At 44.6% G+C, this 22,214-nt stretch overlaps 1 protein-coding gene and 1 long non-coding RNA gene across 4 annotated transcripts; one reads left to right on the plus strand and one right to left on the minus strand.

The window, feature by feature from the left end:
• Positions 1–1,360: 1,360 nt before the first annotated feature.
• On the plus strand, positions 1,361–14,539 carry HEY2 (hes related family bHLH transcription factor with YRPW motif 2). 3 transcript variants are annotated; one of them, XM_025422945.3, is made up of 5 exons: positions 1,361–1,539; positions 3,922–4,000; positions 4,135–4,218; positions 6,528–6,609; positions 10,698–14,539. In XM_025422945.3, the coding sequence occupies exons 1-5, from the start codon at positions 1,457–1,459 to the stop codon at positions 11,312–11,314; spliced, it is 945 nt and encodes a 314-aa protein (XP_025278730.1). In that variant the 5' UTR covers positions 1,361–1,456; the 3' UTR covers positions 11,315–14,539. The 3 variants fall into 3 exon arrangements, with proteins under 3 accessions (XP_025278730.1, XP_048971206.1, XP_048971205.1); XM_049115249.1 differs by lacking the exon at positions 1,361–1,539 and adding an exon at positions 1,768–3,147; XM_049115248.1 differs by lacking the exon at positions 1,361–1,539 and adding an exon at positions 3,195–3,664.
• On the minus strand, positions 6,476–10,907 carry LOC118353217 (uncharacterized). The gene is made up of 2 exons (XR_004811739.2): positions 10,778–10,907; positions 6,476–6,916 (listed from the first exon to the last, which is right to left on the minus strand). It is a non-coding gene; the product is annotated as an uncharacterized LOC118353217 (long non-coding RNA).
• Positions 14,540–22,214: the final 7,675 nt, after the last annotated feature.

A 22,214-nucleotide genomic window follows, 5' to 3' on the forward strand; every position in this document is an offset into this window, starting at 1 on the left:
GGCCTGGTGTGGGGACAGCAGGGAGTGTCAAAGGGACGCCCTGGGCACATCCCTCGAAAATCAGGAATCCGTCCGTGGCGGAGGGTTGTGATGAGTGACAGACGCCCCTTCTGGCCCGCGAAGGCGCGGAGGTGTCCCGGTGCAGCAAGGCTCCCTCCGCCTCCGCCTCCGCCTCCGCCCCCGCCCCGGGGCCGCCATCCGCCCCCCACCCACCCCCGGCGGCCCGCGCCTCCGGCACCGGCGAGCGCACCCCGCCTGCCGCGCTCGTGCAGCTCCGCTCAGCTCCGCTCCGCTCCGGCCGTCGCCGCGGCCCCTGCAAGCCCCGCAGCTCGCGGGCGGAGCCGCTGGAAGACACGTGTCGGAAGCCCTCGTGCCGCCGCCCCCGCCGCCTCCGCCGTCCCCGCCGCCCGCCGCGCCGCACGCGGGCCGCGAACCCATGCTCGGCGGCGCGCCCCTCTGCGGGGGCCGCGGGACCCAGGCCGCTGCGGCGGCGCGCACTGGGGCCAGCCCGGAGAGCTCGCCGCTGGAGAAAACGCCTTTAAAACTGCGTCCTGAAATACCTGCGTCCCGGGGTCTAGGGTTTGGCGCCACCGGCGCGGACGCGGCTGGCTCACCGTCCACCCCGCGGAGGCCCCTGCGCACAGCCCTGTGGGCGGGACGTAAAAACCTGATTTGGAGCAAATGCAACGTCACGGGGCTGCAGAGCTGCGACCCGCCGACGGCCGGCGGTGAATTAAGGACCTGCGAGGGGAGGGGGGCTAACGCACGTCCCTATCTGGCCGCCGAAGCAGCCTCGGGAGCTGCCCGGGAGAAAAGCGATTTTGATTTAAGCTTTTTTTTTTTCTGAACCCCGCCCCCCCCCGAGGGCCAATGTGACCGTCGGGGTCAGGCCGCCGCAGCTTTGGTGCAGACGGGGCACAGCCGCGGCGCCTCCCCGCGTCGCTGCACGCCCGCTCACACGCGGCCACGCGCTCGGGGTTAAGCTTTAAACCCGGGACGGGAACTTCTCGGTCAGACGGCGCAGGGGGCGGCGGCGGAGGGCGGCGACCCCGGGGCGTCCTCAGCCCCGCGCGCACGCTCGCCGCCGCCTCTCCCGCCCGCGCGCGCCGCTCCCGGAGCCGAGCTGCGCGGCCGCGTTCCCACGCCTCGGCAGGAGGCCCTCCGCGGGCATTGGCCAGCGCGGCCCCGCCCCCTCCGGCCGCAGCCAATCGCGGGCCACGCCGGCCCCGGGGAGGCGGGACCCGGCGGGGTGGGCGGGGCGGGAGGGCGCGGGGGGCCCCGCCCGCGCGGGGGGGGCGTGGCCGGCGCCGGTTCTTGCGGCCGAGCGCGGCGGCGGCGTGGGAAAGAGCCGCGAGGAGCCGACCGCGCCGCCGCGGGAGCCGCGCCTGCCCGGGCCCGGAGCGGGCGGGAGGGAGGAGGCGGCGGCCGCAGGGAGGGCGCTGCGCCCTGCGCCGCGATGAAGCGCCCGTGCGAGGAGACGACCTCCGAGAGCGACATGGACGAGACCATCGACGTGGGGAGCGAGAACAACTACTCGGGGTGAGCGCGGGCGCCCGAGGCTCCTCCGCGCCGCGGCCGAGCGCCGCCGGGGAAGCGGGAGCGCCGGGCGCCCGGGGGGCGAGCGTGCGCCGGGGTGGGGCGGGGGCCGGGGCTCCGGCCGGGGGTGGGGCGCGGGGGCCGGGGCCGCGGCCGGAGCGCGGCGCGGGAGGGGGGGGGTCCCCGCTGTCAGCGCTGCGGCGCCCCCGCCCCCGGCTGTGCGGGCGCTCCCGGGGCCCGCCGCGCGGAGACCCGGTGCACCGAGTGTTGGGATTTTTTTTCTTTTTTTTCCCGATTTTCCGGGAGACTAAAAAGAGGAGTCTGCTTTGGGAGAAATGAAAAGCAATTTGCAATTTTAAGACTTAAGGATTTTTGCGGTTTTAAGACGTTGAGGATGTTTGCGATTTTAAGACATGAGGATGTTTGCGATTTTAAGACTTGAGGATCTTTCCGATTTTAAGGCGTAAGGATTTTTGCAATTTTAAGACTTGAGGATGTTTGCGATTTTAAGACTTGAGGATCCGATTTTAAGACGTAAGGATGTTTGCGATTTTAAGACTTGAGGACGTTTGCAATTTTAACACTTGAGGATCTTTGCAATTTTAAGACTCGAGGATTTTTGCAATTTTAAGACTTGAGGATTTTTGCAGTTTTAAGACTTGAGGATTTTTGCAATTTTAGCACTTGAGGATTTTTGCAATTTTAAGACGTAAGGATTTTTGCGACTTTAAGACGTAAGGATTTTTGCGATTTTAGGACGTTAAGGATTTTTGCGATTTTAGGACGTTAAGGATTTTTGCGATTTCAAGACATAAGGATTTTTGCAATTTTAAGACTGGAGGATTTTTGCAATTCCAAGACGTAAGGATTTTTGCAGTGTTAAGACTTACGGATTTTGCAGTGCTCAGACTTTTCCTGGTTGACTTTGCGTGAGCGGGCTGACGGGCGGGTGAGTGACAGACGCTGGCCGGGGCCGCTCGGGGCGTGGATCACCTCTCAGGGCTGCTGGTCCTCCAGTCTGCAAAAGATCGGGGTCGGGACCGCAGAAGCCAGACCTCCACTTTCCAGCGACGGAGGGAGATTACCGAGGCATTTTAATGCCAAGGCGGGTCAAACGATAATTGCCTCTAATTGGCATCCCCGCAAGCTGCTTAATTATTTATCTGCAGCTGCCACTCAAAGAGCAAAATTCTTGCTACCTGCGGAAGACTGGTTTTCTCTCCGCGTCGCTGTTCTGAGCACAGACGGACCAAAGTGTGAAAGCAGCAGCAGCAGCAGCAGCAAAGACATTTATTTACGTGAAACGTTGTTTGCAGTTATCTTTTCATTATTAAAGTGTGCGTCATCCTAAAAAATAAGATCTGCACCACAGAAGTCATGTGAAAGGCGAAACCAGGTTGGGATGGTGTGGGACTGAGGGGGACACTTAATTCAGAAATCAGATCCAGAAGTGAGAAGGTGAGGTAATAAGAACCTGGTGTGTGCAACAGTGCTAAAATGAAAGAGAACAAATAACAGGAACCCGGAGAATTTGAGAACATAAAGAAGCATAGAAACCGTGAATTATGAAGAGAAACATGTACAAACTGGAAAGGATGCTGGAAAGGAGCTGTAGGTGACAAAGTGATCTGATTGAACTTTCGATACAAAGTATCTTTTCACTAGTGAACTCAAGATGGACCGCAGCGCCTGGAGGTTTAGGCTTAGGCTGAAGCCTAGGGGATACCTCCAGTTTCCTTCTCAAAGTAAAACGTTTGCCTCGCAGTTGATCCGATTTTAATTTCCCTGGATTTATCTTGGGACCTTCTTTTGGAAGATTAGCTCGCAAAACATGATATTTGTCATATTTTTTTTTCCTTCCGTGAGCTCTAAGTTTTGAAATAGTTAACGTTTGACTTCTGTTTATTTTGAAGATTGCATCTGGGGACAACGGTTTGACATGTGATGACTGTCTGTCTGTTTGATAGCGGTGCTAAACGTGGCCTTTATTTCAAAACAGCTTTGCTTTGTCTAGTGTGTCTGACGGGAGGGCGGAGGAGGGATGCTATTGGAGAGTAGTTGATTTTTAAGAAACATTTATGAGCGGAACAGAGAAGTCCTAAGACCTGACTTCTCTCTCTGACTGCTTGTAAGTTTTTCATTGCAAGACTTAAAAGTTTAGGGATGTTTTTGCCAGTGGATTTGGTGTCCGGGTGACTGGTTAAAAAAAGGGGAAGGGGCGTGATTCTTACCTGAAAACAAAGTATGTTAAAAGTAAGAATTAAGAGTGAAACAACACAGACCTGAACTGTGCAATCACTCAATATTTAATGGGTGCCATGAAGTACCCAGAAGAAGCCATTGTTATGTTAATGCAGCACCTGACATACTGTTCCTATTTCATAGGCAAAGTACTAGCTCTGTGATTAGATCAAATTCCCCAACAACAACATCTCAGATTATGGCAAGAAAGAAAAGGAGAGGGGTATGTGATTTTTTTTTCCCTTTTATTTCATGTAGTCCAGCCTAATGTGTAACAGTTGTATTCTAACATTAGGAGTAATTTTATCATTTGTGTCTTCATAAACTTTTGTTGTTGTTTTGCTTCCTTTGGGATAGATAATAGAGAAAAGGCGGCGAGATCGGATAAATAACAGTTTATCTGAGTTGAGACGACTGGTGCCAACTGCTTTTGAAAAACAAGTAAGCTACCCTCACCCCTAACCACCCCACCAAAAGGCTCAAAAAATCTGATTCTCTCATCTGGGAATGTGGGTTCTTGTTAAAGCTCATTAAAATAATGGTGTATGTGCCCTGATCTGGCACAGAGCAGCTATTTCAATAAAATGCTTTGTTGTGGCAAAACTATTAAAAACATAATCCATCATGAAGTTGAAAAACATTTCCATTCTTCAGCTTATTTTTCCCTTAAGGGTAACAGTGTTCATGCTTTCTCTGTTCTTTCTATGAAGACCAGTAGTGGTTTTGTTTAAAACTGAGCTGTACGTCGTACTGTTTTAAAAAATATATCCTGTGAAATTTCATTTTTGTGTCAAACGGTTAAAAAAAACTGCTTTTGATTTTAAACATAACCAAAGTCCAGGAAGTAACATCTCTAGCTCTATTTCCTAAATGATAATACTAATACGAGGTTTTTGTTTTAGTTTTGTTTTGTTTTACAAAATCACTTGGTTTCATTTTTAATTCCTGGATTAATAGAATGCTCTTCCATTCGGGAATACCATTTTCTTTTGGAAGTTTGGTAAAAATAAAACTAGCCATAAATTTCCTTTTTCAGAATTCAAGGTATTCCTTTGCCAAAAAAAAAAAAAAAAAGAAAAAGAAAAAGATTTTGCACACTTAGAAGAGGAAGAAGCCAAGTGTTTAAATCTTCCTCTGTCGTTTTGGAAAAGTTTTGTATCTCTTGCCACAATGGCACAGATTTCTAAGAGCATCTTTCAAAGACTATGGCATCATATGCCATTGAAAATACTTTCAATTTAATTCAAATAGGGTAGTTGTTTGTTTATTTCATTTCATTGTTTACTTCATGAACCACAAACATACAGCAAGCCCTACAAAGCCCTTGGAAATTATCCAGAAACTGCAATTTTGTGATTAGGCACTTTCACTGAAACTACTATACATCTTCATGGAAATATTGAAAATTGACAGAAGTACAAGATGTACTATGCTCTCGATTATACATTTTTGAGAGAAAAAAGACACCTATATGCTACAGCTGACTTTAGTAAGCTAAATGTAACGCGGAATTTGTAGTTTTGATTAGTAGCATTTTTAATGACAATAGGCTGAAAATGAAAATATCAGAACAAATCAGTGTTTTCACTTTGAGGACTGGGATGCATGCAATTTTGAAGAACAGTCAGTTTGGTGATTTTTTCCCCCCCTTAGTTTGTTAGTTTTTTTTTTTTTTTTTTTTTTCTTAAATGTCGACTTAAAACAAACCTTAAAAGCAAACCTCAGTTGTTTGGCAGTTAGTTACCATAAACACTGGCTTTCCCATTTGCCAAGCTTGGCTACCAACCCTAGTGAGCTGGCCCTGTCACAGTATGATTAGAAGAGTGTTCTTTCTAGCAGCTTAAATAACTCTGGCACTCTCACCATGTACAGGGTGCTGATAATTTTCACAAAACAAGTAGAGCATAGGAACCTGAAAAAAACTTCAGTTTCCTTTTCAAAAAGACATATTGATTTAATTATTTGGCTTTTCCAAGAAATTAGAAGCCACCCACAGTCCTCTGAGGCAGTTCAAGGTGGCACATTTGTATTTTAGCTGGTTTCCAGAGATTGCCTTATTTTAAAAAGTAGGACATATAGATCTATTTCCAAGACATTAAGAACTATTTTAAAGAGTTCAAATATCTTTAAGCACTTCTGATGCTTACTAGATAGGTAGTAAATTATGCTTTCTTGTTTATGATCTTGGAATTTACAGTGACACCTGCTGGTAATTTTTGGGAAAAAAAAAAAACCCTTAAAAGACTTCCCTTTTTTATTTTTGTGTCTGCTTACCAGTGGTGTGCCTTAAAGACTTATTAGAACTTTTTATTTTTGAAAAAATCTAATTTACAAAGGTCCTGTTTCCTTGTCCTTCAGAGTCAGAGTCAACTGATCTAGACTGCAACATTATATAAGACTATTGGTAGTCCCTTAATGAAATACAGGATAGAGATTGGATGTAAGGTTTGAGATTTTTGCAAATGTCAAGAATCGTTTCAGCATAGTGATCTTAGGAATATAATTATTCTTATGATTAAAAATTTATTTTTAGGCCTTTTCATCTTTAAAAGATAAATTGGCAAATATCTGTCATTGGGCGTGACATAGTAATTATCGTTTACACGTAAAGTTTGCAAAGAACTCGATGTTTCTGTGAAAAACAATTAAACTTCGAATTTTCTCGTGAGAAGAAAAACTGAGAATCCAGCGTAAAATGTTCCAAATCAGTTTCCATAGAACTTCTAAGACTTTATTATTTATTTATGCAGGGATCTGCAAAGTTAGAGAAAGCTGAAATACTGCAAATGACGGTAGATCATTTGAAGATGCTTCAGGCAACTGGGGGTAAAGGTAAGTAGGTGACTTCATTTTTACCCCCTTTCACCTTTCTCTTTTCATACCCCCCCCCCCCCCCCCCAAGAGTAAAGGAAAGTCATAGTTGAACAGTTCTTTAACAAGCTGAGATAGGAGGTCCCAGATTAAAGCTGTGGAAATCAATGCTAATGGCAGGATTGAACTCGTGGGAAAGAACTTCTGGAACAAAAGAAGCACTTGACCCTGGGCTTGTGTTTGCTTTTATAATACTGTGGGAGTAAAGCTTCATTCACAGCAGCCTGGTCACAGATTTGTTTGGGACCTCAGAAGCACATGCTGGAATCTGTACAGAAAGACAAAACAAACACACAAACATCCAAACATAAACAGGAGGTTAAAAGCAATCTTTTTCTCTTCTTCTTTCCCTTCCCCCGAAACACCCCTCCCCTCCTTAAATCAAGACTAGGACTCAACATAATTCAGCTATTCCAGAGGAATTGACTTCAGAATTATTTTCATATTTTGGTCGGTCTCGAGTTGATACCAGACAGAGCAGTTGAAGTGTGGGTAGTGAATCTCTGTAACTGCAAACTATTAATGGAGCGGAGTCATTCCTGCAGAGGGCAAACAGGAACGGGTACCCCGGGCCCGGTGGCCTGGAGAGATGTCTTCTGTACTAGAGAGTGATTTAGGAAAGAATCATCCAGAAGTCAAAGATGGACCCTCCTGTCATGTTAAAAATAGTCTTGAGATCCTGAAAGCTGTAATATTCATTCAGATTCAGATGTGATCCGTCTTCTCACACATTACTCAGACTTGAGTACCTTTCCACCTGTCAAGCAGGCCTTTGTGTTCACCTTAACCAAGAGTGTTTTGTTATTTAAGGTATTTGACAGCTGGGTAGACAGAGTGTACCACCACCACCAGGGGCTGAGTGCTGCCCTCCACCATGGCAGCTTCTCCGCTCAGGATTAGCCTTTCATGACGTCCTATCACAGCATGCCCTACATTGGAGCAGGGGCAAAACTTTGGAGGGAAATAGCCATTTACCAACTGCTGTGGAAGTCCTTCAGGATTTAAGTCCAGCATGGCCATATAGCCGAGGACCTGTGGAACACAGCCCTGGCCTTCCTTCACAGTCTTTTTAACTGTATGAGGAGGGGGATGTAGTCGCTGTAAAGAGAAGCCCTCATGGTTTGACTTAACCTCAATTGCACCTTCTCTAGAAACCATCCTGAATGGGTATGGAATTGTATTTCTAAGCATTAAGATCCTCAGCATAGGATGCTAAAACTCTTACATCACAGAGAAGAGAACTGGATGAAATCGTAGAAACCAGTGATCCATCCAGCTCAGTGGCCACTGCCTCACCTCTAACCCAAGACAGAAGTGTTCTGCTGCACTGTGAGGTCTGCACTGCATTCATTCTGAGCTCTAAAGCCCCTCCAGCCCCGTGATTCTGTCCCTGCACCTGCCACCTCAGGAGTGTAGGAGACTGACTGAGTCAGTAATGGTGCAGAAACAGCAGTTCGATTGCTCTGCCTCTCTCGGTGATGTCCACCACAAGGCTAAGAATTCTTATCAGGGCTTCAAATATTTGGCATGAGCTATACTTCTAAAGCGTAATATTGTTCTTACTCCTTATTATAAAAACTAAGTTCCATTCTTGGTTGCTATTCTTGGCTACCTGAACGGTCCTAAAATTCATCCCAGAATAGTTTGTGAACAGACATTACCAAGCAAGTTCCATACAAGTCTCCTGGCTGCCAAGGCATTAGAGAGGTCATCCACAGGAGAAAGTGTGGGCCTTGAAGAGGAGGGGCTGGCAATGTGAGCTCACATCATCTAAGACTCACAAGTGCTGCGGGGGCCTCACGGTGTAGTGGTGGAGGGCACAGACTCTGCAGTCCGGATGCCTGGTTTCAAATCCCAGCTCTGCGTATATTAGCCCTGTGACCCAGGGTACACTCCTTACCCCCTTGTAGCCCCCGTTTCCTCATCTGTACAATGAGGACAGTGATAGTGACTGCCTCACAAGGTGGTTGTGAGTTTATTCACTGAAAGCCATACAGCAGTGATGGCACAGGGAAGTGATATGGACCGGGATGCTTTTATTATTGGCCCAAGATTATTCCCAAGAGACAGCTGCTCATGGTCATTTCCCTCTGTGTTCAGCAATAGAATAGAAATTGCACAATTTATATTCCTTAATACACAACAGAGAACTCAGCCCTATATAACTACATACAGCTGGCCGACCACAAATTTCAATCACTTTGTGCCCACTCATGAAAATTCTTGGAAGCCCCCGGGGTTCCAATTCTGTTGGTTCATTCTTTACTGTCCGTCTTGGTATTGCAATAGCTTCTAGAGAGGATTTAGAAGAGTAACTTAAATATCTAGATCCCTCTGTGTTTCTAGACTGTCTTCTGTTCATTGCATCCCTCCTTCTCATGAAAATTAGAAGCTTGAAAAGCCCAACAAAGAACCCTGAGGGTTCTCCTGTGAAACCTTTCTTTGGAGGTGCCTTTCTTCAGGGAGAGCTTTCCCTCTTAATCCCAGGGACCCTGTTGCTAACTAAGCCAAAGTCCTGGGATGATAACTAGGTTTGCTGCTGATCTTACACGTTTCATGATATTCTCTTATATCAGCTTTGTGCTATTATTGCTGCTGTTTTAATGGTGTGTATTTTTGCCCCAACTGTCTTTTTTGGCACTTCCAGATTTCTGTTGATATTCTAGCTTTGGGAGTTTGAATATTGTGACCACTATTTCTCAAATGCTTTTGTCACAGAATAAGATGGTTTAAGTTTTAGTAGATGATAAACGAAACAGGTAATACTTTGATCAGCAGAAACATGAAAAAGATAATGTAGTAAATGCCTTAGGAAAAAATAACTTTGAATGTAAGATTTCTCATTTGTACATACACCCATATCCCAAAACTGAGTTTAATTTGGAAGTCACTAAAAAAAAAAAAAAAAAAAAATTGTTGCAAATGGGAAAGAATCTGAAAAGGATACATTTGTGCACATTAGAGGTCACTCATTCCAAGTGGTGCCATTTCCCCAAGTGTCTGATTAGTATTCTACTCTGAATTGGCACTGGTAATAATGGCACATCACTATTTTCTATCTAATGTATTACCCTTTGGATAAAAAGGGATTCTCGTAAATAAGACTCCGTTCCAGCCATTTTTACGATAGCAACCTTAGGTGTGGAGTTTGCATGCATATACACCGAAAAATCAATACACATTTTTTCCCCCTAGGGTGGATGCCAGGAAAATAGAAGTTAGCCAGTGTGGGAGGTGGATGTTTGAATCTCAGGAAAGCGAGGAGCTGTAGGAATCTCGTATCCGTCCAGCAGGCTGTATTGCCTGAACAGAAAAATGGGATCTTCAGAGAGCAAACCTTCCCCTACAATGTTCATTTTCATCAGATTTTTTTTTTCATGCAGAGTAAATGACAGGCGGTTTTCCCTTTGATCGAGGTCATGAGTCAAGAAGCACTGATGGATTTATTCAGAGATTCTAGCACATGTTTTTCAATTTATTTATGATGGGGGGGAGGGGCAGAGACAGGCAGAGGGAGAAGCAGGCTCCATGCAGGGAGCCCGACATGGGAGACTCGATCCCGATCCCGGGTCTCCAGGATCACGCCCTGGGCTGAAGGCGGCGCTAAACCGCTGAGCCACCCAGGGATCCCCAGATTCTAGCACATTTTTTTAAAAAAAGTCCTCCAGCTGCTGAGACGCACTGCACGTCTCTGTCAGCAAGGCCAAGAGGGAGGATGCTCGAGATGCGCCCTCTCACCCCCAGCGCAGGGCCCCTGCAGTTCCTGGGGAGCCTCCCTGTCCGGCAGCAGAGAAGGCGAGGACCGTCCCATCTCCGCCCCCGCCCCCGTTTATTTGCACGGAGCTGTGTGCACCTGGGGGCTCCGGCCGGGCCGCCGGGGAGCGGGCGGCGCTGTGCCTGGCGCGCACGCGCACTGCGGCCTGGCCGGGCGCCTCCCGCAGGCAGCGCGCACCTGCGGCCGCTCCCGCGCGGCTCGTTCCGGGATGCGGGGCGGGGCGGGACGGGGTCCTCGCGGTGACGCCCCGGCTCTCCCGCCCCCCCCCCCCCAGGCTACTTCGACGCGCACGCCCTGGCGCTGGACTTCATGAGCATCGGCTTCCGGGAGTGCCTGGGCGAGGTGGCGCGCTACCTGAGCTCCGTGGAGGGCCTGGACTCCTCCGACCCGCTGCGGGCGCGCCTCGTGTCGCACCTGAGCACCTGCGCCTCGCAGCGGGAGGCGGCGGCCGTGACGTCCTCGCTGGCGCCCCGCCCCCCGCCGCCGCCGCAGCCCTGGGCCGCCGCGCTGCCGCCGCTGCCCGCGCTGCTGCCGCCCGGCCTGCCCGCGCCCGACGGGCCCGCGCCGCTGCTCGCCGCCTTCGCGCACGCCGACTCGGCGCTGCGGCTGCCCGCGGGGGCGGGGGGGGCCGCGGCCGCCTGCGCGCCGCTGCTGTCGCTGTCGGCCACCGTGCACGCGGCCGCCGCCGCCGCCACCGCCGCGGCGCACAGCCTGCCCCTGTCCTTCGCGGGCGCCTTCCCGGGGCTGCCCCCGAGCGCCGCGGCGGCCGTGGCGGCCGCCACCATCAGCCCGCCCTTGGCCGTGGCGGCGGCGGCGGGCCCGCAGCCCGCGGGCGGGGGGGCGGGCGGCAAACCCTACCGGCCCTGGGGGACCGAGGTGGGAGCCTTCTAGGCGGCGCGGGGACGCGCGGGGACGCGAGGCCGTGGGAGGCGCAGACCCCCCCCCCGCCCCCGCCCCCGCCCCCCGGGAGGTGGGCTGCTACCTGTTTGTCCCTTTGTTTGCTTCTCTCTCTTGTCTCGTTCAAGGCAGCTTGGGTCACTGACCTCAGCCACTTTCTGAGAACCCCGCACTGGTCGCCTGTGTAGACGTTTTTCTGGAAAATGCATGCACTGTACCATCCAGCAGGGCGTCAGAAGGTGTGAGTTGGGGAAGAAAAACAACACACACACACACAAAGAAGGCAGCTTGGGTCACTGACCTCAGCCACTTTGTGAGAACTCAGCACTGATCGCCTATGTAGAGGTTTTCCTGGAAAATGCATGGACTGTACCATCCAGAAGTGCGTCGGAAGGTGTGAATTGGGGAAGAAAAACAACACACACACAAAAACAAACAAACAAAAGAATGCAGCCTGGGTCACTGACCTCAGCCACTTTCTGAGAAGTCCACACTGGTCGCCTATGTAGACGTTTTCCTGGAAAATGCATGGACTGTACCATCCAGCAGGCATCAGAAGGTGTGAATTGGGGAAAAAAAAACAAAACACACACAAAAGCAAAAAAAAAAAAAAGGCAGCAGCCTGGGTCACTGACCTCAGCCACTTTCTGAGAAGTCCACACTGGTCTCCTATGTAGACGTTTTCCTGGAAAATGCATGGACTGTACCATCCAACAGTGCATCAGAAGGTGTGAATTGGGGAAGAAAAACAACACACACACAAAAACAAAAAAAAAGAAGGCAGCCTGGGTCACTGACCTCAGCAACTTTCTGAGAACTTGGCACTGGTCTTCTATGTTGACGTTTCCTGGAAAAATACGTGGACTGTACCATCCAGCAGCGCGTCAGAAGGTGTGAATTGGGGAAGAAAAACAAACACAAACGCAAGCAACAACACCAACAACAACAAAAAAAAACAAAAAGCCCTGACTGGATTCCCTCCACACTAGATAGAAAAGCATATGCGTGTCTCATAAGTGCCTGAGCTAGTAAAAGTCTTCTTCTGAATTAGCTGACGTTGCACAAGTAAAGAAGAGCGTAGAGGTGAGGGTAAGAAAGGAAAGCCACGGAAGGCTTGCATTAGGCTGCAGATGTTTTAATGAAGTGCCAGAAAAGAGTACTCTATTGAAACCAACAGGTTTTTATTGGCCAAAAGGATTGGTGAAAATAATTTTCAAGTTGAAAAAAAACTAGTTTTACCCTTAGTTGGCTTTTTTTGTACAGACTTGCCTGCCAAGTGGCGACATTTTGCAATGCGTTGGTATAAGCAATTATTCCATCATTGCTCGGATTAAGCACCATTGCTGCCCTGCCTGCAAGCGTCCCCACCTCCCACCCCCCCCCCCGGGGCCCTATTTTTTATGGCTCAAAATATGGTGCCTCTTTATGTAAATCATACATGTAGAGAGTGCACCTGAGAGCGTTGCCTACCGTGTGCCCACCTGAAGCTATTTGATTCAGGCCAACTTGAAAATTCTCCAGTTTGTAAAAGTTTAATTTATTGTTTCATTTGGACTATTTTTACATATTTATCCTCTTCATTTTGTCCTGATAATGTGTAATATCTATTCTTGTCACCCTTTGGGAAAGGTTGCATTTCTGGAGGTGATGAGACAGGGAGAGAGCATTGGGAAGAGAAAAGCCACGATTTTTAAAAAATGCTCTTTGTCAAGCTCATGATTGCATTTGATCCCAAATCAAGGTGAATGTATACAATGGGATGTACATAAATTATTTTTGTTCATGCCTAGACTAGTGCTACATAGTGGTGTTTTTCTTTTTTATTTTGTTTAATGACAAAATAATCTCTTAATACATTGAAATTGAGCACGTGAGATTTTATGTTTGAAAGATAAAGACACAGCATGTATAATTATGCACTTCATTTCTCTGCTGTGTGGAGAAAGCAATAAACATTATGAGAATGTTAAACATTATGCAAAATTATACTTTTTTAAATATTTGTTTTAAAATTACTGTACCTAGTTTTTTTTTTGCATTACTTTGTAACCTTTTTTCTATGCAAAAGTCTACATATCACTAATTAAATGAAGTCCTTTTTGACTATTTTTATGTGGATGAGTTGCTTTGCAGAATAGAAGGTTGACATGAATTTCAAGCAAGGCCTTCCTTCACTAACAACTTAAGCCGTGGCTTTTCTTTTTCTCTTTCAGAGTCATTTAATATAATTCACAGCTTGCCTGAAAATAACATTTATCTGAGCTTGTAAATCAATTAAGCATAGGCGGGTATGACGTTATTTGGAGACAGGAAGTGATCAGTTTCCTCTGCCTTTTATTCTCAACCATGTTCTTGGAAGAAAAGTGCAAATACAAGAACTCCAAATAATAGTAAACTGAACCTAGGATAATAAGCTAGAATGTGTCATACATTTTATAACTCAAAAATGTTTGTAGAGGGTTTTTAAAACATCACATGCATACATGATTAAGCATACACATGCTTCCTGATGGTAAATCCTCTGTACCTACCTCAATGAAACTTTTTTTTTGATGCTGTAGAAATTATGCACATATCTCTCCTTCTTCGATGAAGCCTAGAAGAGATTATTTCAGTTCCTGAAGCTATTGGGCCAAACATGAAAAAAGAATAATAAAAAAAAAAGAATGTTTTTATTCATATCAATTATGCTCACAGTTAAAGGAAAAAGTACAAGGTGTCTTACATTATTGTAGTTTTGAAAAATTAAGTATATAGTTTTTCTAATTTTTGTCTGTAAGTGGATTAAAAAAAAAATGAGCAAAACCAGATCGCTTTGTTTCTCCTGTCTGTAAGTTCTGTGGTTATTGTATCTTCAATTAGCTCTGATGGAATTAGGTAGTAAATAAGAAAATGGATTTAGTAATATTTGAAGTTTGCTTTTTAATCATGATTTGTGGACAATGGGCATGGAAATAATTCTTATTTTAAGATCTAATAGCTGATTCTGTGCCTGTTGTAATGTCAGCATTCAAAGCATTTCCTTTCCTTTTTTGGAATGTAAACCATTTTAGAGATCAGGAATTTTTATTTTTAATTTTGATTAAATATTTTAAGATAAATCCTCTTCCTCCTTTCCTCCCTTTCTTGTCCTCTTTTTTCTTCTTCTATGTTTTTCCTTCCCAGGTACATATGGCTTGTTATTTTTCCAATTAAATGATTAAAATATTTGCAAAACAACTTGCCACGTAGTTGCTAAGGGTTGTCATAGTTCTGAAAGATAATCGTTGTCTGTAATTTTGGTCATGGGAAGTTAATTGGTTCTTGATAAATGTTTCATATCAGCTACTAACATCACATTTCACTGTGTCAAAAAAACAAAATTCAACTAAGTAAATTACAAGATCAAATTGGCTTTAGTCAACAGTTCATGAATTGGGCAGTTGGGCAGCATCCCATCTAACAAATAGAAAGGAGCTTGAAGAAGCTGTACAAAATGAAAGGCTTTTATAGGCAGAAGGGAGCTGAAAAAGGAAGTCTGTAACAAAGAGTATTGTTTCCGGCAAGGTCACCTTCCTTTGGGGGAAGGGGCGGGGATCTGTCATGCAGATGACCTCACTGGTACTGATCGGTTATTTCCAGATTGACTGGTTAAAGTTCAGATATTAAGTCTTGTTTTGCTGATGAGGGGCTTGCACAAGGGACTCCATTTTTGGCCTGTTGTTTCTTTTTAACAACTGTTTCCCATCTTGGATTCAATGTTTTGTGAAAGTGGTGTTCCACCTTTAGAGGTGGTAATTTTCTTGTTTTCTCCCAAAATAGAAAAAAATTAGTTTCTATGGTCCAAGGGGAAAAGAACTTCTAAAGTTTAATGTATTGGTGGCTTTTATTTATGCAAAAATTAGTTCCAAAATTAACTCAAGGGATTTTTGGTAGGATTAAAGGAAAAGTGACATTCTTTTGAAATTTGGTTTTCCCCAAAAGTTAAAAACTATATGCATACCTAAAGGTTAAAAACAAAACAAAACAAAACAAAAAAAACCAATTTAGTTGATACGAACAAATTTTATGTAATACTTTATAAAGCAATCTCCTTTTAGAGAACTGCAAAATGGGGCAGAAGGCTGGGAGATTTTCTAGAATAAAGAACAAGGAAGAGAAAAATGGAAAAAATCTGGCAGGTTATACAATCAACCTTGTTTAGGGTGAGAAGGCTCAGAGTTGGCTTGGCATTGGGGGATTGGCTGACTGGATATACTGCATTTGTGGTCAAGTGGAACATTCACAGGGACTCAAAATTTATCTGAAGTTCCATTTACTGATGCACCACCTGGGCAGGAGTGGCTCCATCTTGGGCCTCGAAATGTATTTCTTTTCTTTTTTTTTTTTTTTTTTTAAGATGTTACTTATTTATTCATGAGAGATGCAGAGTCACAGGCAGAGGGAGAAGCAGGCTCCATGCAGGGAGCCCGACATGGGACTCGATTCTGGGTCTCCAAGATCACACCCCAGGCTAAAGGCGGCGCTAAACCACTAAGCCACCAGGGCTGCCCCTCAAAATGTATTTCAACACCAACTAAAACATAGTTCTGTATTTCACATCAGGGAGCCAAAAGGTATTTATTGAATGACTACTGTGCACAGCAATGTGTGTACAAGTTGTTCCGAATGGCAGGTAGTAGCACGTGCAAATGTGCTTCTGTAGCCTAACAATGACAGATACAGCTGTCACTCTAGCTATTCACAAGGATCCTCAAAAGAAGGAGGTGCCATGAGAGTGAGACAAGGGGTTTCTGACAACTAGCTGGAGAGGCCTGTTGTTCTTTTCGGGATCTTTTGCTATTACAAATGTGATAATCCTATCATTTGAACAAATCTGAGGGACTTTTAAATTAAGTTGAAAATTTAAAAAGGTCAAATAGTAGCTAGAGTGATGGCACTAATGATCCACATGTACATATGTATTATAAGTCTTAAAGCCTTTTGGATTATCTTCTTTATATAATCAACTTACTCCTTTTTAATCATTACATGAATTCAGAGTAAGAGCAATCACCTTAGGTCATCATCACAAGCAATTTCCCTAAGTGTAAGACTCCATCAGTAACAAGATACACTATTGGTTTAAGGTCAGTTTTTAAGGAAAAGAACCACAACAGAACTTTACCCGTCGATCATAAGTCATCCCAATTTCCAGAATGTAAAAATGAAAGAAAAAAAATAAGGTACATCTTGGATTTGAGGCAATACCGTAGCATAATAACGTACTCCGACACAATTTTAAAAATCCATGGCTAGAGATGTACACTGATTAAAATGTGGCCGATTTAGCTTACTTTAAAAATATCTCATCAGGATAGGGCCCTAGACTACTTAATAATCTGGATTGACTTTGTAAGCCTAATGATCTAAAGATATATTTTTGAAGCTTTTCATGTTTTTATTGCCCAATAGGGCCATTCTCAGTTCTGCATTTTACTAAAGAATGGAATTTGACTTCCCCTTGTATTTCTTTTAAGATCTAAGCAATAACTGAGATTGTGAATATTTCAGCAACTAAGACAAAGCACTACAACAAATATGACATCATAAACTGTGACTATATCTCATATTCTTTGGAAGGATAAGTCTTTGAACTCAGATGGGAGAATTTAAAAAGAAAAAAAAAGCCCCTTAACTTACATCCATGGTCTTGTAAGAGGAGCCAGAGGCATATGAGAAGAGGTTCCCTATGTACCAGGTGGTACCTTCTCCCTCAGTTTCAACTTCAGAGAAAAGGCAGGAATCGGGTCCTCTGCTATAACTGACAGAACCAGTACCACCTAAGGCACAGGTCTAATAAAGAAAACATGTTAATACTAATGGCAAGTGTTGTTCAGGTGTCTGTGCTAAGTTCTGTGCTAGGGGTTTGAAATCTGTTGTTATTATCTTTGTTTTGCATATTGGAGAATAAGAGGTTCGTTGCCAAAGGTCACACTAGCAGTTTGAGCTATGACTCAACCCAGGCCTGTCTGATTCTTCAGCCCATACCTTGAACCTCGAGGCTATGGCTTTTGAGACTGCTTTTCCAGACTCAGACTAACCAAGAATATTTCAACCTGCCTGGAATCACTTTGAATTATTGACAGGAGTAAGTCTGTCTACTGTATAAGCATGAAAACCTACACCATCTTACCCTTTTAACATAGGAAAGGATTAAAAAAAAAAAAAAAAAGAATGACCCCACTTTATTCCATCATATAGCATAAAAGGAAATCGTTTTTGGCACTTTCCCAGTTTTGACTTCTAACTCTCAAGCAGGTCATAAGAACTTTACCTTAATCAGTGAACTTGACCCTCAATGGCTACCAAAGAATATTCGAGGTGATTGGCAAAGGCGAAGCAACATGGTGAAGAACTAAATGAGGTGTCTCAGGGGCTCTTTGGCTGGCTCAGTCGGAAGAGCATGCAGCTCTTGATCTTGGGGCTTGTGTGTTCAAGCCCCAGGTTGGGTGTAGAGATTACTTAAATCAAAAAAAAAAAAAAAAAAAGATGAAGTATCTGAGTTAGTTGAGTTCGAAAAGAAAATAAAAACCCCAATCTCTCACTGTATGTAAAAGATAAGAGGTCGTGGCATGGCATGGAGGGGGACAAGGAGAATGCTGGATCATTCTGAATACTTCTACATCCCAGGTCCATCATGTCATAAAACAACACTCGTCATGTGGCCTAGAAAGACTCGCCCAGTAACCCATCAACAGTAACGATTCTTACTACCAGGAAGGGATTTTGAACTAGCCTAAATGCTTTGGCCTACAGGGAAGCATGCTTTTCCAGAGCAATTTACAGTTTATATGTGTATAGTTTTTAAAGAATCTTATAACCAGAGGCATTTTTATATGCCTCTAAGTTCTTAGTCTTCTGAGAACTGAATATTCTGTTTCCTTGACCTTAGTTATCATTCTGTTACTGTGGGAATGAAGAGATTCATGCATATGAAATGGATATGCATGTAATAGAATGCCTCCTAAGGTTTCTTGTTTTGTTTTTCTTAAGGGAGAGAAAGAGGTTGAATATCTTTGGCAAGTTAACCCTCAAGCCTCTTGCAGTAAGTGTGCACTGTGATAGTTTTGTGTTTTCGCCACAGTGATAACAAAGTCCCGTTTTCTCATGTGAAGAAACAGTATTTTGGGAAGAATGCCTATTATTCGTAATGTCTCATGTGTACGAGTGGGGTGATAAGTTTTAAATTGCTCAGAAAACAACTGAAACTCCTAAAACAACTGAGTATTTTAACTGAGTTAACCCCTCCGTTTGTGATTATAAGCTATCAAGCTGAATATTATTTACCATACTGTGAAACCCTGCTTCCTCGATCTTTCATCACTTCTTTTTAAAACTTTTTCCCTTAATTACAGAGAACGTAAAGACTTTTTTTTTTTTTCACCCAAACAATCCGACTAGCACTTTGTGTGGCTGTTTGTGTAGACTTCCTCAATGGTTGGCCTCTTCCCTGTCCTGCTCTTCCCAGTCTGCCCCAGTACGCCTGCTTTAAATAGGCTTCCCCTGGAGTCTGGCAAGATGACAGAGATGTGCTCACGAGAGTCAGGAGGGCAAAACACAGGGCACTCAGACCATATTTTACTCTTGTCGTAACACATTTCTCTGTCACAGTCACACGCCACCTCCTAAATGAGAACTCAGACAGCCACGTGTTTGTGTCTCACAAGCAGCCACTGCTAGATTCATCTTATTGTCTTGGCATCTCTCTCTCAGAAAGATAAGCACAGCCCAGGACAAATGGCCAAGTGTCAAGCAGCGTCAAAGCCACAGATAGTCTGGTGTCCATCAGATGAGGGTACGGCCTAGCTCGGGAGGCAAGCATTGCCTTTGATGACAAACATCCTTTACTACTACAGTAAGGATGGTAAATTGGTGGGCCATTGTGCTCCCTTTCAAGGTTCAGTGAGCACCTTCACCCCAAAGATACCCGTAAGTCCATCACAACTGAATCAGTGAGCAGATGTAAGGCAAGTGTGTTGCACGGAGGGAACAGCTGTAAACGTCAAGTGCCTCCTGACCATGACCCTCATAGGAACAGGTCCCAGCAATGAACCGATGAACTATCTGACCAACGCTGACCAGTTCTCACAACAGAGAACACAATTCCTTTGATGTGACCCTCAAACCTCAAGCATGCCCAGAGCGGGAGCTACGGACAACATAACTCAATATAAATGCATTTAGTCACTTCTTTCCAAACGACAAGGTCCGGCAGGCAGCTTCCTTGCTCTGGGCATCAGAAGCTTGAGATGAAAAGAGAAAATTCACCATTGTTTGTCATCAGGATATGACACAGCAAGAAAAGTGATGGAAAAGCTATTTGTCTAATTGTTCCTTTAAAACGTATAGCTTAGGAGTTAAAATGGTCAAAAAATCCTCTGAGTGGATCCTTTACCGATACAGCAAAAACATATTAACAAGGAGATGGTTTGCTTAATAAGTGTAGCTTCATAGCCATATCCAGGAGAGTGCATGTTTAATTCATCAAATCAAGTCTATAAAGCCGTTTTGTTTGTTTTAAGATGTGGGAGCTTATTGAAATTCTTGGTACTCATTCAACAGATCACTTACAAATACCTTGAAATCCATATTTATAATTCTCTATTTTATTCAATATAGATGCCACTTTTAAAAATCTCAACTCTTCAAGAAATGTAATAAATAGTATGATGACTAGGACAAGTTCTGAAATCAGACACATCAAGACACATCCTGAGATGCTTTAACTGTGAGAGTTTACACGTATTACTGAATCTGTGTAAGCTTTAGCTTTACTTTTTAATTAGTAAAATAGGATAAAAAAAGAAGAGCTATCTCACAAGAATTTTCTGAGGATTAAGTAAGATACTGTTCATAAGATCTGGTATGTAGTATACTACCAATCAATGGTAGTGTAGCTTATTCAAATTTAGTTTATTAAAAATGTCTTAAGACCCAAAATAAGTCTCCTTCAATCCCATTCACACACCTTTATTCAAATACATACCACGGTACTTCCCCAATACCTGTTTTCTCTAACGCTACATTATTTGCATGTACATTTTGCTTTACATAAATTTGCAGATTTACACAACTTCAGAGTTAGAAGAGCATAGCCTAGGCCAGTACTTCATTTTACGGATGAAGAAAACTGAGGCCCAGCCACATTAGATCATCTTTCCCACAGTCATGTGACCCCGATCTCCTGATTTCTAATATCTAGTTCTTTCCAAGACAACAATATAAACATTTTCTTTCATACCTTTTATATTTTAGATGCCAAGGCTTTTTATTTTGTTGCGGATGAGCTGCATAGGTTTATTGATTTGTTAAGAAATCATGCTTTATGTCTCCTTGTCTTCAAAAGGGATGGTTTTTAGACTGATTCAAAAATAAATACAATGGAGTCATGTTTCTTTAGTAGAAAGACCTTAAATCTAATGACTACAGCTGAGATGGAAATGATATTACCGTCTTTAAATGATGTCCTTCACCCTGAAAAAGCAAATCACACATACGTAGGTGAACAGAGTTGTGTCGCTCTCTAGCACCTAAGCCGGAATCTTTCCCAGACACTGGTGAAGCTGCGGATTTCCTGGCGACAGGGCACGGGCACCAGGCCACTGCTGTACCCACTCTCCTCCCTGTGGCTCCCCCAGTGCTCTTCGTGTGAAGGCAACATCCTTCGCCTCCGGCTGCAGAGCCATCTGTCACCTGCCCCCTTCTCCTCACCCTGCCCCACCACCTGTGACTTGCCATCCAGCCATCCTGGTTTTCTTTCAATCCGTGGGTAGTCCATCTCCTTGCTCTCTCCTGCTACCAGCCCCTGCACATGTTCCTCCAACTTAGAAAGTTCTTTTCTCTCCTTCTTACCTAGGTTTGTTTTTCAGCTCTCAACAGATGGATCCCTCTGTTGACCTCTCCAACTGATTCCAAACCTTAGCGTGGAACCACCTTCTCCTTACAGAATCTGTCAGTTGCAATTTAAATTTGTAATGATGTGATTATTGCCTGTCTCTACAACTACGTGAAAAGCAAATAATAGTGATTTGGGTTTTGCTCATATTAAGTCTCTGGGGCCTTTCTTTCTGACTTAGAAAAGAAACAGAAAGAAAGCTCAACAAATATTTGCAGACATTAGTTAAATGAAAGAATACAAGGGTGCATGACTGGAGGAGAGACGAGTGACTAAATGTCACAAGCTGGGCCTGCATACTTGCTGCATTGGATTTTTTTGAATTGCTGCCCTCAAACATTAACCTGGTAACACAGTGCAAGTAAAATCAAGCACGATCGTCGACATGAGAGGAAAGAAGGTAAAAGAATAAAAAATATGCCCTGCTGCTCCCCACGAATACAATAAACTCTAGATTTTAACTACACTCAACATTTCCACGGCAAGAATGGGTTACTTGGATTCCATGTGTCCAAGTGGGACTCATGAGTGTATGATGCCACCCTGTGGTTCGTTTTCACATTTATCACTTTTCAAAATGCACGAAACTTCCCTACTTTAGAAAAGCACGATTACAGCCAGATGGGCTGCCCAGAGGAGCGAGATTCTGCTCAACTAGACGTTGCTGGCAGGCCGTCATCCCAGAGCTTGCCCAAACCTGTCATTCATTCCTTTTGGTTTTTCATTTTAATTTAAAGATCGAACTGGTGGAGAAAAGTAGTGTAAGCTATAAATAATCAAATGAGACTTAACAACTGTGTACACCCAGGCCAGCATTACCAGTACTTCAAAACCCCCCCCCGCATGTTTCTTGCCAGATCCTTCGTCCATCTTTTCTATTAGCCAGGATTAATCACCCTCTTGCTTTTCTTTATAGTTTGCCATCTGTGTATATATCTACCCATGAACAATATTTCTAACTTAGCATTTTGAAGCTTT

Source organism: Canis lupus, chromosome 1 (assembly GCF_003254725.2).
Source record: "Canis lupus dingo isolate Sandy chromosome 1, ASM325472v2, whole genome shotgun sequence".
In the NCBI taxonomy this organism is placed as follows: Eukaryota; Metazoa; Chordata; class Mammalia; order Carnivora; family Canidae; genus Canis; species Canis lupus.

Coding starts and splice junctions, on each gene's coding strand:
- HEY2 (XM_025422945.3), top strand. CDS start 1,457: ATGAAGCGCCCGTGCGAGGAGACGACCTCCGAGAGCGACATGGACGAG. Junction 4,001..4,134: donor CAAGAAAGAAAAGGAGAGGG/GTATGTGATTTT, acceptor CCTTTGGGATAG/ATAATAGAGAAAAGGCGGCG. Junction 4,219..6,527: donor CAACTGCTTTTGAAAAACAA/GTAAGCTACCCT, acceptor TTATTTATGCAG/GGATCTGCAAAGTTAGAGAA.